Below are 16,246 nucleotides of genomic sequence, written 5' to 3'. Positions count from 1 at the left end.
TCAAATTCCAACCAACTCTATGAACATATGTCTATATGGTTCTTTTTTTTTCCTTTCCTTTTTGGGTATTATATGTCTGTATCGTGTATATTAATGCTAGACATCGAAATATATACTACCATATCTCTCTCACTCAGTAACCTCAATCCTACTGAAATCCTCCCGTCTCTCTCTCTCTCTCTCTGGAAGTCTGGACCAGCCATGGATTACAACACCAGGAAAAGTCTCTGCACCTTCATGGATGAAGAAAGAAAGGCCAAGCAATCCCCTCCCCGTCTCTCCTTTAAATCCTTTAAGCAGATATCTGATCGAGATCTCAATTATAGCCATTCAAGATCTTCATCAACTGCTGCAGGTATGTATTCATTAATGCCACCTCCTAGTCCAGACTCGCCCTGGACACTCTCACCCCTTCAAACACCATCGCCATCTGTCCTCTACCATTGCATCGCCTCGCTCCATCGCCATGAAGGAATCATCTATTCCATTGCCGTTTCGCGAGGGACAGTCTATACTGGCTCCGAGAGTAGCCGGATTCGTGCATGGCGACAGCCGGACTGCACTGAAAGAGGGTACATCAAAGCCAATTGTGGCGAAGTCCGTGCAATATTAGCTTATGGAAACATGCTTTTTACATCACATAAAGATTGCAAAATCCGCATGTGGAATGTAACAGCTTCTGAGAATTTCAGGGCTAAAAAAATAACTACAATGCCAAGGAATAGCTCGATTTTCTTGTTTAATTGGTCGAGTGGACAGCAACATAGAGATTGCGTTTCTTGCATGGGATATTATCATGCAGAAGGACTTTTGTATACTGGATCATGGGATAAAACAGTGAAGGCATGGAGGGTTTCCGACGGTAAATGTGTGGATTCATTTCTTGCTCATGAAGATAGTGTAAACGCAATTGTTATCAATCAAGAAGATGGATGTGTATTCACTTGTTCATCAGATGGTTCTGTGAAGATATGGAGGAGGGTTTATGACCAAAGCTCTCATACTCTCACCATGACATTGAAATTCCAACCATCCCCGGTCAATGCTCTAGCCTTGAGCACCTCACATAGCTCTTGCTTCCTGTATTCAGGATCATCAGATGGATTTATCAACTTCTGGGAGAAGGAGAAAATGTCTAGTCGATTTAATCATGGGGGGTTTCTTCAAGGACATAGGTTTGCTGTTCTTTCTTTGGTTGCTATTGAGAAACTAATATTCAGTGGATCAGAGGACACAACCATCAGGATTTGGAGAAGGGAGGAAGGGAGTTATTATCATGAGTGTCTTGCTGTCTTGGATGCTCATAGGGGGCCAGTCAGATGCCTGGCTGCTTGTTTGGAGGTTGACAAATTAATGGTGATGGGATTTTTGGTTTATAGTGCTGGCTTGGACCAAACTTTCAAGTTGTGGAGAGTGAAGGTTTTGCCTGATGAAAAGAATGTATGCATGGAAGGTACAGGTAGAAGTGATAAGATGAGGATTACAGAGTATGAGATGAGTCCTGTTCTGTCTCCTTCATGGGTTGAAAAAAAGAGGCAAGGTAATCCAACATGACGGAGTATTACTTGTTTCCCCTGAAGACAAGAGAAGGGCTTGACATGCACTGGAACAGTATACTCTAGACTCTACCCTTCTAGTAGAAACAAATATGTATCCTTTTATCTATTTTTTTTCTTTGGTTGATATCATAAGCATTATTGGTAAGATAATCATTCTCATATCAAAAGAAATCTATAGCATTTCATTACCTTACTCATATATGCTCTCGCATTTCGCCAGGGTTTTCAGGATATGGAATTTTTTGCCACTTTGACCCATGTTAACCATGATCATAATAGCAAATGTTTCATGTTTCATGTAAAGTAGGAAAGGCAACGAGGTATGGGATACTTCAATAGTAGCTAGCTTTAAGAGTCTGGCACTCCTTTTGTCTCAAAATTACAGTCATTTTTTCGCGAATCCAAGTTCTTATAGATGCAAGTAATGATTATAGTGTAGATGAGTGATTGTAAGAAAATTTACAATTTAACCTTGTAATCAAATTATGTGCAGTGCCTTGGTATATGTTAAAGTTAATTTTTCAGTTGCAAAATAGGTGATTAGTGTGTATACACATATGTATATATGAATGCATTTATGTGTGTGTGTTATGTCTTCAAATATATATATAAAAACATGATTTATGTATTAGAACATCAAAAAAGTAGAAACATGATAGTAACAATGGAGGGAGGAAGTATATAATTGAGACATCTGATCAATGAGACTTGAAACATATTATCTTCAAGAAGAGTAAGTTAACCACTACTGAAGTGAATAAACCTATGGTTTTAGTTGTAGCTAAATTGTATAGATGGTAATGACTTGATAAGAGATTGTTGTTGCCATTTATGAACTGGGAGATGGGCATTTTATTTTTCTTGCATAACTGGGGCCTAGGCCACTATTGCACTAAATTTAGAGATACACATTTAACACGATTGGATCTTATGCTCTTCACATCCCCAATTGGACATTGAAACAACTGAAATGAGTAGTTATCAAAAATGATGGGGGGAATGGAAAAAAAAAAATTGTGCACTCAACCAAGTAGCACTGTCAAGTAATTGAGGTCGTTGTTGTTATTAATACAACCACTCGAAGCAATTATAACAGGTAGTTTCAGTATTTATTTTCATTGATAATTTTGTCCCTGTATGTTGTTGTGAGCGCAATTCATACTAGTTTTTCTGTGCCCGGTATTGCTTAACTTTTAAAAGATTGGATAGGGCAGACTCATGATTCTGCATGTCAACTTTTTGTTTATGAAAGATAGATATAGGGCAAATACAGTTGTCCTGGATTTCCTTCAACATTTTCAAAAAATTTGAGTTAGGCCTCAAATAATGTCATGTAACTTAGTCCCTGATTTTCAGAATTTAGTTTTAAAGAGCCTTGAAATTAATACTGTTGTCACTTATTGTAAACATGTGCAGACAGCTGGATGACTATATTATACAAAAATTGCATCCCATGGAAAATTGACTAATTCAATCAGTAATATTTGCAATGTTAAGGGACTAATAAAAAGACGAACCAAAAGTTCACCAACTTTATGCCTAATTAATTTGTTGTTTACTTTTGATCTTATTCTTGCCCGTGTTAATTTACAAGAAGTGAGATCAATTAGAAGAATTTGTGGACAAATGTCGTTGAAGCTAATGAAAATTCACCTCCATATTTTGAAGTTTAGGGACCAAATAAGTCCCTATCAAATAAATGTTTAGGGACATATATTTGAGAAGCCAGGAAATCCTGGCAATTGATGCTGGCAAGGTGATTTTGATCCTCCAATCAGTACCTCGAAAGGGACTTAAAGGCCGTCATAGTAGCCACTTGGGTGTGGTAACTCGTTAGAAAAAACCTTGTTATAAAATACTAGCCACAACATATTAGTCATATATAAAGCTGTTAAATGAAACGAGCAGTTCGAAAGCTCGATTGAACTCGACTCAATAAGGCTCGAGCTCGACTCGTTAATTGTGGTAAACGAGTCTAGCTCGAGCTCGAGATATGCTTGTTTAATTAACAAGTCGAGTAAGCTCAACTCGATTGTTATCTGAGTAGCTAGATTATACTCGATAAGGAAGGATATATATGTCATTTCACAATTCAAAAGTATAAAAATTGAAAATTATAGGTTTTTATTTGGGTTAATTTGCACGAGCTTTAATTCGAGACACATGTCCCATTTGGCGAGTCGAGTTCGAACACATTTCAAAGCTCGTCCACCTAGTCAAGCGAGCTCGAGCTGGGCAGCCAAATACTCTGTTCGACTTGGCTTGATTTACAGCTCTAGTGATATACTTATGAAATGTAATTGCTTGTTTTCTGACCCAACAGAAGCTACTAAGAAACATAGGTTACATATATTTTGTACAATAAGGAGAGGAGAAAATTTAGAATTCACTGAACTTAGATTACATAAAAAAAATTATAACAGATACCTGATAAGCAAAACTCATCAAGGCTAACAGAACAAGTCTGTCCAAGGGCAACATATTACATATAGAGCAGGATTTGGAATCAACTAGAAACAACTTCCACAAGATCAGAAAGTTTCAGCATTTGAAAGTGGCACATGAGACCTAACAATGAAGAAATTCTCATAGACAAAGCCTGCAAGCCCACCTCCAATAAGTGGGCCAACCCAGTAAACCCAGTGATCGGTCCAGTTTCCACTCACCAAAGCCGGACCGAATGACCTCGCAGGGTTCATCGAAGCCCCTGAGAAAGCCCCACCTACCATGATGTTTGCACCAACAACTAGCCCAGTAAGAAGTGGGCCCAGCCCATCAAGGTTTCCCTTCTTGGGGTCCACAATTGTAGCATAGACGGTGAAGAGCAGGGAAAATGTCAAAATAATCTCCATTATCACGCCTTGCGTGTAGTCTACCCCACTAGCAAGTGTATGTGGTGGAGTTGTCTGCGGAGAAATCAATGTAGAAACAAATTAAGTCCTATCAAAGTAGGAATCTTGGAACATTTTGCTTTCTTGATTTTGTCATTTTTGCAATTAAAATGCAAAGAGAATGCTAGGATGCTGGTAATAAAATAAAAGGCAAGTAGGAGGGAAAACAAAGATATGGGGAGGATTGGATTCGATAGTAAAAAAGTAGGGATGATAAGCAGAAAGTTTTGAAAAATAATTTATAAACACCGTATAAATAAAATAAAGATTTGCACTTTTCACAAACTACATGGTATAGGGGAGTCCATAAATCAAGTTTGCCTAAATATTTTTTTTTAAAATTAAAATAGCTTAGTTATATGGACAAATTTTTTGGTGGAATAAATAGACGTCATAATTGCTAAGGGACCTTGGTCTATTAATATTTGTTGTCCTTTTGTTTCAACGACAACAATATATTCTTACTTCTTGACTATGGAAAATGAAAAAACCTAACTAGACTTTGTATAGAGGTTGGTGGGAGAGAAAACCTACTTCTAACAGCACAAATTAATGAACCAGAACTACTACACTTTTTGAATTTTGTTAAAGAAAGGGAAGTATTATGCTCTCTCTTAATGTATTAGATGAAATATGAACCTCTGACCTAGTTTATGAGAAATCTCTAAGAAGTTCTCTCTGACTATTGGATCAAAGTCCAATGTTTCTGAGTCTATTAATCAAGATTAAGAGGTCGTAGGGCAACTCTCATCAAATTGTAAGTTATTCTAACGTGGACCTAGTAATTCACGAAGTCAAATACCAAATTACAAAATGAGTGCAACTGTACTTACAAGTCCTCCGGTGAGATACTTGAGCAAAGCACAAGCAGCTGCAGAAGCTAAACACTGATCAATCCAGTAAAGGATTGATCGGACAACGGTGATATGGCCACCGACACAAAGGCCAAGAGTGACAGCAGGGTTGAGATGGCCACCGGAAATGCGGAAGCCAGCCGAGATCATCACAGCCACCACCAAAGTGTGCGCCAATGCCACGAAAAATAGCCCCGTCAGCGGACTCCCACTCAGTTTATCTGCCCAATAAAATCAATGTACAAGGCATATGTATACTTTGAGTTTCTTGATTGACAATAATCATTCAGGAGTTTGATCTTGGGTTCCTAAAAATCTTATCAAATTTTAATCTTTACATTTTGAAACCAAATATCAAAAGAAAAAATTCATGTCATGAGTCAATTTGAACATGTTTCAACGTTGTTTTGTCAAGCCCACACCGTGTGCAAAGAAATCGAGATCATACCTGCAGTCATGGCTGATCCAACACCAGCAAAAACAAAGAGGAAGGTGACAATGAACTCAACAACAAGAGCTTGGAAGACATCAGGCTGGATTGCCTCCCGGCCGTTTCCAAGAGCGATTTTGGCCATGATCTGAGTCACAAAAAAAAATGGTGGCCTAAGCTCAATGCTCAGTGCTCCTGACTAATGACTAGTGAGTCAGAAGTGAGTATTAGCCAGTAGACACCCGTGGCGAAAGACCTGCAAATATTAAGGATTATATAAAGGACAAGAAGTGAGATTAAGATTCCATTATTGCACCACTTGCTATCACGTTCAGAATTTGGATGGTTGTGGCATGTTATGAATTATTGCATTGATGGTGTGCAATTACATGTATGTCCGCTGACTTCAGCTCAAATTCTTTGCATTGCCATTCTCCATCAAAAAGCTACATTTACTGTTAATCATGCATTGAGGGATTAATTACGGTAGGGTAAAAAATCTGAGGAGTCCTTAAATTATTACCGTTGCCAACTTTTAATCTCTCATCTAAATTTTATTTTCGATTGATCCTTAAATAATTAAAAATGCATACTTTAAGGCTTCTTGTGAATTTAGGCACGAATGTGACGGGATTTAAAGAGCATTTTCATTCATTCATGTTTGAAGCATGGGGACCGGCAACTACTCATTTTGTCCGTTCATGTTCATGCAAGCTTTTTTGGGACCAAAGCTACCTTCGCCAACCCTTGCCACGGCTTCACCTCCTTCCTCCAAGGCGCCACCAGCAACAACGGCCGCATTTACAAACTCTCCCTAAAGGGCTCCATCTCCCTCAATATCTCCAGCTGTACTAATCTCCAAGCACTGGACCTCTCCCCCAACGCCATCTCTGGCCCCATCCTCCCTGACCTCCAATACCTCGTCAATCTCGCTGTCCTGAACCTATCCTCTAACCGCCTTTTCGGCCCAATCCCGCAACAGCTCATTCTCTGCGCCTACCTTAATGTGATTGATCTCCACGATAATCAACTTTCCTGGCTCATCCCTCAGCAGCTGGGATTGCTGGCACGCCTCTTGGTTTCCGATGTTTTGAATAACAAGTTATCGGGTCCGATATCTCGTCCTTAGGAAATAGGAACAGGAACCTGCCGAGGTTTAATGCGAGCTCCTACAAGGGGCATAAGGATCTGTACGGGTACCCATTGCCGCCAATGACGAGCAAAGGGCTATCTATTCTGGCCCTTGTGGGGATTGGATTGGGAAGTGGGTTGTCGAGTCTGGTGCTGAGCTCTACAGCTACTTGCGTACAGTGGAAAATTTCGGAGCAAAAAATGGCTGCTAAAAAAGGCAAAATTAGTCAACTTATGCCGGATTACTGATTCAGCTTTTTTTTTCCTCTCTTCAATTCTTCTTTTTTTTTATATATTATTAATGGAGTTGCCACTAAGAATTAATGGCTGGATAGGATTGGATGGAACTCACCGGTATGTTTAGGGAGATGGTGTTAGTATTGGTAGTAGATTAGTAGTAGTGGTAGTAAATTTTACTAGTGATGAATGTGATGGGCATCTGGATTGGAGTTCCATGTTGTTGGCTTTTTGCTAAAATTTGGGGGCATTTTCCTATTTCATTTTCCTATGCTGGTCCAGTTGCTAGTCCCAAAACTGGTTCTTAAATGAGTAGTTGCTGGTCTAATGCTTCAAACATGAATGGACAACAATGCCCTTTAATTTCGGCTGCATTTGTGCCTAAATTCATCGAAAGTCCTTAAAGTATGTATTTTTAATTGTTTAAAGACTAATCGAAAACAAAATTTAGATGAAGAGCCAAGAGTTGACAACGGTAATAATTTAAGGACTCCCTAAGTATTTTATCAATTAAGGTACACTGGCTTAATTGGGTTTTAAGCAACTTTTTTTATGAACTTTCTTTTTTTTTTTATAAAAGTCACAATTTCACTCATGAGATCCATATTAATGGCAGAATTACATCATAGGCACGTCATAAAAACAACAAATCCGAAGGATCAATAAATATATCGGATTTAAGCAACTGTAGTTAACATCTTGTAGTTCTGCTAATGTAATTGCATGCAAATGCTAACTAGCTGTGTCATCTCCCTCTTGAATTGATACATGCTCTTTTTTTTTTTTGCTGACGGAGTGGGTGTCCGGGTCAATCCTTGCGGGGTCCGACTAATCCCACTCCCGTCCGGGAGGAGAGGTCCCATCCCCCCGAACACGATAACCACGGAACTCGGACCATTGCGGGCACTAGACATCAGCTCCTAAGGAGACTTGCTGAGACCAACCGAGTTGCCCATGAGGGGCAGACAATTTGGTGGGAGGCAAGGGTTGAACCCCTGACCTCCCACCCCACCAAGAGAGGCGGTGGCCACTGAGCAAGGGTTGAACCCCTGACCTCCCACCCCTGAATTGATACATGCTCTTACATACGAGGCAACTAAACTTTTGTGTTAGTCTGATAAGTACAGAGTCATAGACTCGTAAGTACTGAGATTCATATGCTCAAATTTGCACCTTATTTCTAAATTGTCTGACAACTTGATATTTATTTATTATTGAAGAAGGAGAAGTCAATCAAACCTCCTCTTATAAGCATTGGTGATCAATCAATTCTACTATTCTAAAGTTTTGCACACACAAGAACACTGTATTTATCCAATTAACATTATTATGCTTCAACTTCAGCATACATGTTCAAGTTGAATACGATGTATTGCCACAAAGTGTTCTTCGTGTCCGACCAAACCAAAGGTTGAATGGTAACCATCAGTCATATAGAAAGAGTTTACAAAAATGAGTATGTTTTTGGTGTTGCTGTGGTCTTCTTCCTTTCTTTTTCCTTTAAAAATGGCTTTTATTTTCTGTTTTGCTGGGTTCCATTTGACATTTAAATAGTAACAAGCTACATATCACCTAAAAACCTATGAATAAAATTCAATTGACTTCGTCGCCAAACGAATCTCTTCATTGATGAAGAAATTTCATGAATATACCAGTACCATTATTGAGTTTTGGCCATCATTACTTTATATCACTTCTTGAGGAATAAAAGAGACAACCGGGACCATTAGGTCCATTTCAACCTAGAAAAGAAAAGGAAAAAAAAAAAAAGGAACACATTAAGTTCTGAAGTCCAACTCTTTTACCAACCTATGATAAGTTAGATTGAAATTGTCCAAAGGCCAAAAAGCAAAAAAAGTTCAAAATCTTTGTTGTGCCTTAGGAAATCCCAATATTGTAGTTCTAATCAATAAAAACAAATATAAGTATATGTTCTAAACTTAGCAGTACAATCGTGATTAACCTGTAAGATATGCTTGAGAAAGTCATATTTATTAGTTTTTATCCTAGTATGATGCACGAAAGATAAACAAGTACAAGTTGATGCTGTTTAATTTTCTAACACACGACATGCCTAAGTCCTCACCCATGTGTCATGACATAATTCATAATTATAAACTAGAAATAATAAAGTAGCAGAAAAGATTAGTAGAGATGAAAAGATCGATCAGGACCAATGGAAAGCATGAGTAGACTTCAACTTTTTTTTTTGTTAGAAATTTATATGTAAAGCAAAAGGTACATGGGTGACATGTACCTCTCTGTCATATTGTTCATTATGTCCACCAAACAATCATAATCTCATAAAGAATTCATTTTGTTCCTCCAATGGAGAGTCAATAAAAGTGCTAGCCGAATCGCTTCTCGCGTGATTGTTGATGTCAATGAAGATGCTAATGCATGACAGAAGAGAGAAAAAGCTGAGAGTCATCATCCAATTAGCTTTCTTGCATATGGTAATTGCTACGATGAGTCCTTAATTTTTCATTGAGTAATCTACATTTGCGCCAGGAGACATGCGCATTTGATCGAGACATGCAACTTTTATTAGGGATAATTTCAGAAACCTCCCCGAGGTTTCAGACAATTATACATAAATACCTTCTTATATCAAAAATTATACTACTTTCCCCTTGATTGACATATTTGGTAACAAATTGAGTCCATGTTATAAAAAGTAAATTTGAAAATGACGAATCAGTCTTGTTAAACAATTATATTCCAAATTTACCCTACAAGAAAATGAGTTGAAATTTTTGGGCAAGAAAAATGGCAATAAAAAATAGAAGAAAAATTGGATAAAATTGTAAGAATGTACCACCAAAACTTGAGCCTTGGTAATTATATAGTGGTAGAACCACAAGATCAAGATATGGTAGATTTAAATTCATCTACAATATTTAAGAGGAGTTTATCTACCATACTTCAAAATAAAAAAAATTCCAGAACCACTTATACTGCTGCATGTACAAGTGGTACAAAGTACTATAAACCAAATAAACTAAAACAACTCTTAAATATGATAAATAACAAGATCATAAACTCAAGTTGACTGATTACCCATAATGAGCAATCCAAGGCAAAAAAAAAAAATCATCTTAACAGGCTTTGCAGACAGTTAGGATTGTAAATGTTGCAACTATAGCACCTTACTTTCAGTTATAGATTTAAGTTTGCCAAGCAATCCATTGAACGCAAAACACCATCTCAGACTAGTTGTTTGGATGGTGAGGATTGCTAAGCTTAGGTGACTATATAGTAAAAGTTCCATCAGGAGATTTGATGTATAAAAGATTCAGACCACCACCACCGACTGCAGGCTTCGTAAAATACTATATAAATTACTAATTAGATATGTAGTGATCAACCATTAAAACCACATGTTGAAGAAGCTACTAACATTGGTAGAGTTAGTAGTTGCATCAAGTTCTATGGTAACAATTCTAGATGTTTAAGAAGCTCCAATGTTGCTCTCCACAGAGGCATTTTCTCCAGAAGACATACGGGAATGAATGGGGGTACCACCAGTCCTTTTCTCAGTAGTGTTTCTTGGCCTTGTGGCTCTAGCCTTTGCAGGCCTTCCTCTCTAAGAAAAATGAATCATAAAGTGCTCTTTCATACTAGAGACATGTATATGCATATAAAGATGTATGTGGCTGTCTAATGAAATTGAAATGAACAAAGTTATACCTTCTTTGTTCCACTTAGGCCAGCTTGGAATTGAATTTGTACATTAGCAGTAGCTAGAGGTGGCAAAATGGGCGGGATGGGCGGGATTTGCTTGGGTTTGTGATGGAACCGAGTCATATGGGTTTGGGCCCAACCTTACCCATATGTGTTTTGGGACTAATTTGGGCGGGATTACTTTGGGATGGGTTTAGATTGATCCCGCCCAATACCCAAATCTATTTTCTACATATTTTTTTTCCTTTAATTCATTTTTATTTTTTATATAATTTTAATATTTTTTATTTATATAATTTTTTTTAGTTTTATTAAATAAACATGCAAGTGCTTTATACTCAGGATACCTATCAAAAATTGGATTAACAAATAAAAAAAAATAGATATACAGTCATATTCCAACATATATCAAGATGGCCAAGGTACTTAAGGTGTTGAATATTTATCCTTATCATTGTCCAAAGACGACAGGTCTAAATTGACTGAAATGTTGAAAATTCTTGTGGATAATGACTAGGAAAACTACTAGATTATATTCTCTAGTATGACTATAAAAATTGTTAAAGATAATTTTTGAATCTAACACTCCGTTTGGATTGGCTATTTTTTCAAAAAATAAGTTTTTCAAATACAATGTTATAGTAATATACAATAACTCAAAAAACATCCCATCCATATTAGTATATCAAATATTTCAAAAAAATTTTATAGTAAAAATTTTTCATATACACTGCTATAATAAAATATTTCAAAAATACCCCTCAAAAATAGCTAAACCAAACAGAGCCCTTGTTATTTGAGCCCAATGGGTACCCAAGTATTTCCCAAGTATTCCCATCAATTAATGGGTATAATTGGGATTTGTCCCATTTTAAACTCAATATCAAAATCCAATACCCATCCCGCCCAAAGTCCCTATGGGTATGGGTAACCCATTGGGACTTGGGACAAATTGCCACCTCTAGCAGTAGCAGATGGAGTTCCGGCACCCAATTGAGCTCTAGCAGACACAGAATTTGTGTTTCCCTTGATTGTATCCAATATTTAGGTATCTCCATAAATTAATAGCAATCTACAAGGACATGAATATAAGACATACTTGATTTGCTACCTTGACTTGAGAAAACAATAGGTACATTTCCAAAAACATAATCCTGTATTCAGATATTAAATGTGGCAGTTGATAGTGAATCCCATAATAAATTTTGAATCTAACAACTATTGTAGTACCCAAAGTACAACCCCAGATAACGTTGTATTAGCCAATCCTCTGCTTGGTTTCCCTCTTCTTTGAGGAATCTGATAACATGAAATCAGTTAGAATGTCACATTAACCAAAGCAACTAATGAACAAAGCTCATATAAGCAATGTGCATAACCTGACTACTAGAAGCATTGCTTGCCATTTTTGCTTTCACTGGAGCTCTTTCACAAGTTCTCCTATTATGCCCATAAGATTGGCACAATAAGCACCTAAAAGCTTTGGACCTTCCTATTTGAGCTAAAAGAGCATCTTCATCAGCTTCTCTCCTTCTATTCTTCTTTGGTCTACCTGTTGCTCTTCTTAATAGGGGTGGTAATAGTGTAGCAGGATCACCTCAGGCATATCAGGCCAGTTTCTCTCATTAGAAACTGGATTTATCATTCCAGAGTATTGTCCTCTGGTACACCTCAATTGTAAATATTGGATCGCAATATTTTTCAAGATTCTCTCTTCTGTATATAATTCCTAAAACAACATACTTGCATAGAATTCCTGAAATTTGAAATGTTCCACATTCACAAGTTCTCTCCTGAAGATTGGCTATGTAGGACTTGCCAAATTCCTTTACTTCAAACAGTGTCTCACTAGCCATAGAAACCTGACACTTTTTAGATTGAGTGGCAATATCTCTCAGTTTCTCCACAATCTTAGGTGGCACAACACCTGCGTAGGTACAACTCTTATGAAATCTTTTGTGTAGTTTCTTCATGAATTTTCTCCTTAAACCTTTAAGCAATGTAAGAATAAGCAACCCCCTCAGATCACCAACCCATGCATTGAAAGATTCAGTGAAGTTATTCGTCACGTGATCACACTTTATAGCAGGAGAAAATGAGTGTCTTGCCCAAGCTGTTAGCGATATCTTTGTCAAGTATTTCCAAGCTTCAATATTTATCTCTTTAATTCTCTCCATTGCTTCTTTATGACTAGCTGCATCAAAACTCTCAGCTGCCTATCAAAAGTAATTACTAAGCAGCGGCCCTGGAAAGGACAGTTTAAAGTTGCTTTGAATGTGCCAACAATAGTATCTTGCATCAGCATATGGTATTAGTTCTTCATATGCGAAGTTCAAACCCTCCATTTAACATAATTTAATGAGCACAAATAGAAGATTAGTAGTTAAGTCATATGATAGTAGAAATGGGACATTTGTAAATAGAACAAAAAGTACCTTTTGTCTATCACTCGTAAATATTAGAGGCAATTGGTTATCAAATGGACCAAAGTATTCTTCAAAGAAATGAAAGAACTATGACCAAGCTATTTGTTTTCACATTCAGCCACAACAATCGCGAGAAGGAATATGTTGTTATTCCTATCTAAAGCCACAGTAGTAAGCAACATTCCTCCATATGATCCTTTGAGGTGGCAACCATCAAAACCAACAAATGGCTTGCAATATCTAAGAAATCCATCTTTTTGTGTTTTGAAACTAATAAAAATTATCAGAAATCTTCATTCTATCAAGAGATTTGGCCTATCAAAATAAATCTTGCATATGCATTCAGCGTTACTTTTCCTTAAAATCTCAGCATACTTGGGCAATTTTGTGTATGACTCATAATGTGTACCCCGTATCTCTTCCTGTGCCCTTGTCTTTGCCCTCCAAATCTGCATCTTGCTAGGATGCACACCATATTTTGATACAATCTCAACATAGACACTTTCTATATTCATTTGAGGATGGATCCGAAGAAGTGGAACCAGTTTCTTAGCAATCCAATCAGATGTAGCCTCTGCATTCCTATTGTTCATAACACAAGTGTGTTGAGATGTGTAAGACTTAATTTGAAAAGTAGTTATTTCACCAATAGGAGAAGCATGGATTCTCCATGGACAACCTTCAATAGCACACTTAGCAATACACCTTTTCTTTTCATTTTTCAATCTTACTATGTGAAAACATTTCTGGATTGCAAAATCCTTCAAAACAGCCCTAAAAAGATCAACATTGGTGAATAACATATCCTTCGCAAATTCAATATCCTCTCTCGGATTATAGGTGAATATTTTTGCTCTTAAAGCTGCCCTATTTGGATCAATTTCTTCCTCCGATTTGGAATTCGGAATGACATCACCATCATCATTCACCTCATAATCTAAGGAGGCAATATCACTCATATCAAATGATTCATGTGCCTCACTGCCATTGCGTAAGCTATCCTCTTTTTCATTGTTTGCTTCATACAACTAAGAATCATCATCACTTGAAATGAACACTTCATCATCCCTTTCAATATTTTGTAAATTAGGTTCAGCATTTCCAGCAGTCTCCTCAATTCCTAGATTCTCTTGTCCACCACCAAAGTTGTTATTGTTGTTCACCTCAAGCATATTAAATGGAATTACATCCATTTCGTCCACAAACAAATTGATTAGCAGCTCATTTTCATGCACCTTAAACATTTCCATGACTACCTTATCAGTGTTGACATCCATTGTTGCAGCACTTCTTGAAATCCTACATCTTATATGTAGCAAATAATTAAGATCTCTAGATAATTCATGAAGTCCTTTCTCACAAACATCATTCAACAGTTCTATATAAGAATACTTATCAGGATCCATATTGGGAATCCTGGTTCTTCTTCCATTGTAGTGAACTACAATGTCATGTGCAACAATAGGTGACATCCTATTTTACCCAAATTAATCATTAGTATCATAGTTGCTACTAGATCCTCTCCTTACTCTATATCTATTTCTTTTGTACTTTAGAAGCAGTATGACTGTTAGGAAGGCGCCAAAAGCATTATATATCCCAAGTTTAATGGCCCCAAATTGCATGTAAAAAATATTATACTTGGAAGATTTATATTTTTCCCACATTTCTAATATTTAGAGACTGATATTGTGAGGGTATTTTTGTCACTTTGTTGCTGCTGAAGTTGACATCTGGTCACATCAGAATGAAAGGGGAGGACAGTGTAATTTTTTATATTGGAAGGTATTATGTGTAATTATCAGAAACCTCCACTCTGAAATTATCCCCATTTATTAATTTCTCAAACGATGATTTAGATTTCGTGGAATATGTTTACACTAAAGAAATCCTTTCTTTTCATTTTTTGATCCAATGATTGGATGGTTGGTTTGTCTTCTTCCAAGTGAATCCCATAATGCATGATGGGAATAATGGAATTGCTTTCACCTTTGGGCTAGCAGTAGAACTGTAGGTGCCCGAAGGCTAGGAGATTTCTGCATACTGTCAAGTTTGTATTTTATCAAGCATGGTAATTGATGGAGAAGCCAAACTTTCAATCAAATATAATAAATGCATAAAGCAGATAGAGATACAGATAACGAAGCAACTTCAACATCCTGATATGATGAATAGCTTGGACATTTAAGACGATGTGAAAAAGTGGGAGTCAAGCAAGATATCCTTTGTGCCAATTAATCTTCTATGAACTACTATAATTAGCATAACTAAAACCAAAAAGAGAAAAGAGCTACACTATCTCAGAAGAGTTTTTAAACAAAAGCACATATTCTTAGACTAAAAGTGTTATTTGATATAGTAATTTAGTGATTTAGATTTTCTTTCTCCACCAAGACTCTTATTATAACATGTTAATTTGCTATTAGTCCAAATTTGAATGTCATTTTTACCATTATTTATGGTATATTTTTATTTTAGAAAAGAGACATTTGTTGCATTATATTTGTTAAGATATTTACATGCATACGACTTCGAGACACAAAATTAAATTGATATATTAAAAAAAAGAGTATTAATAACATGGAATCCCATCTAGATAGCTAATTCATTTTTGTTTTGTAGGTCCTATCGTATTCTTAAGATACATTATATATCTATCTTCTCGTATATCGATGTTTATTTGTATGTGACAAGAAAAATATAAAGGTAATGTTAATTATACTCTCTTATTTGTTAATAGTATTCTACTATTCTTATTTACCTTTTGATAATGTGAATTAAACAAAAACACTACTCTTTTCATAGTGATACAAGTTCACAATCGCACCTAGCTTGATTCTGAATTCTAGTGGGCTTCGAGCCTATAGTTTCAGATAGGGTAAAATTTTTATAATTTCCCCCAAAATGTTTGGTTTTGATTCGTTATATTTCTGGGTACAATAGGAAGATTAAAAAGATAAAAATTTAAAAAAAAAAAAGAGGAAGAGCAACCTTCTACATGGGTTTTTTTTTTATTGTTATGTAGTACGATTAA

The 16,246-nt window shown here is 36.5% G+C and overlaps 2 protein-coding genes and 1 pseudogene across 2 annotated transcripts; 2 read left to right on the top strand and 1 right to left on the bottom strand.

The window, feature by feature from the left end:
- The first annotated feature begins 201 nt into the window (after nucleotides 1-201).
- Nucleotides 202-1,554, top strand: LOC113780744 (protein JINGUBANG-like). The gene has a single exon (XM_027326519.1). It carries the CDS (start codon nucleotides 202-204, stop codon nucleotides 1,552-1,554), a length of 1,353 nt encoding a protein of 450 aa, XP_027182320.1.
- A 2,332-nt stretch (nucleotides 1,555-3,886) lies between these two features.
- LOC113779625 (aquaporin TIP4-1) lies at nucleotides 3,887-5,994 on the bottom strand. The gene is made up of 3 exons (XM_027325275.1): nucleotides 5,753-5,994; nucleotides 5,284-5,525; nucleotides 3,887-4,465 (listed from the first exon to the last, which is right to left on the bottom strand). The coding sequence occupies exons 1-3, from the start codon at nucleotides 5,877-5,879 to the stop codon at nucleotides 4,091-4,093; spliced, it is 744 nt and encodes a 247-aa protein (XP_027181076.1). The 5' UTR covers nucleotides 5,880-5,994; the 3' UTR covers nucleotides 3,887-4,090.
- On the top strand, nucleotides 5,937-7,476 carry LOC113780743 (annotated as a pseudogene).
- The last annotated feature ends 8,770 nt before the right edge of the window (nucleotides 7,477-16,246 follow it).

Source organism: Coffea eugenioides, chromosome 8 (genome assembly GCF_003713205.1).
Source record: "Coffea eugenioides isolate CCC68of chromosome 8, Ceug_1.0, whole genome shotgun sequence".
Classification (NCBI taxonomy): Eukaryota; Viridiplantae; Streptophyta; class Magnoliopsida; order Gentianales; family Rubiaceae; genus Coffea; species Coffea eugenioides.
This window is presented reverse-complemented; position numbering and strand designations above follow the sequence as displayed.

Excerpts from the sequence above, each read along its gene's own strand:
- LOC113780744 (XM_027326519.1), top strand. The coding sequence starts at position 202 with ATGGATTACAACACCAGGAAAAGTCTCTGCACCTTCATGGATGAAGAA.
- LOC113779625 (XM_027325275.1), bottom strand. The coding sequence starts at position 5,879 with ATGGCCAAAATCGCTCTTGGAAACGGCCGGGAGGCAATCCAGCCTGAT. Across the intron at positions 5,526-5,752 it reads TGGATCAGCCATGACTGCAG|ATAAACTGAGTGGGAGTCCG; the intron begins GTATGATCTCGA and ends TTTATTGGGCAG. Across the intron at positions 4,466-5,283 it reads AGTATCTCACCGGAGGACTT|ACAACTCCACCACATACACT; the intron begins GTAAGTACAGTT and ends ATTTCTCCGCAG.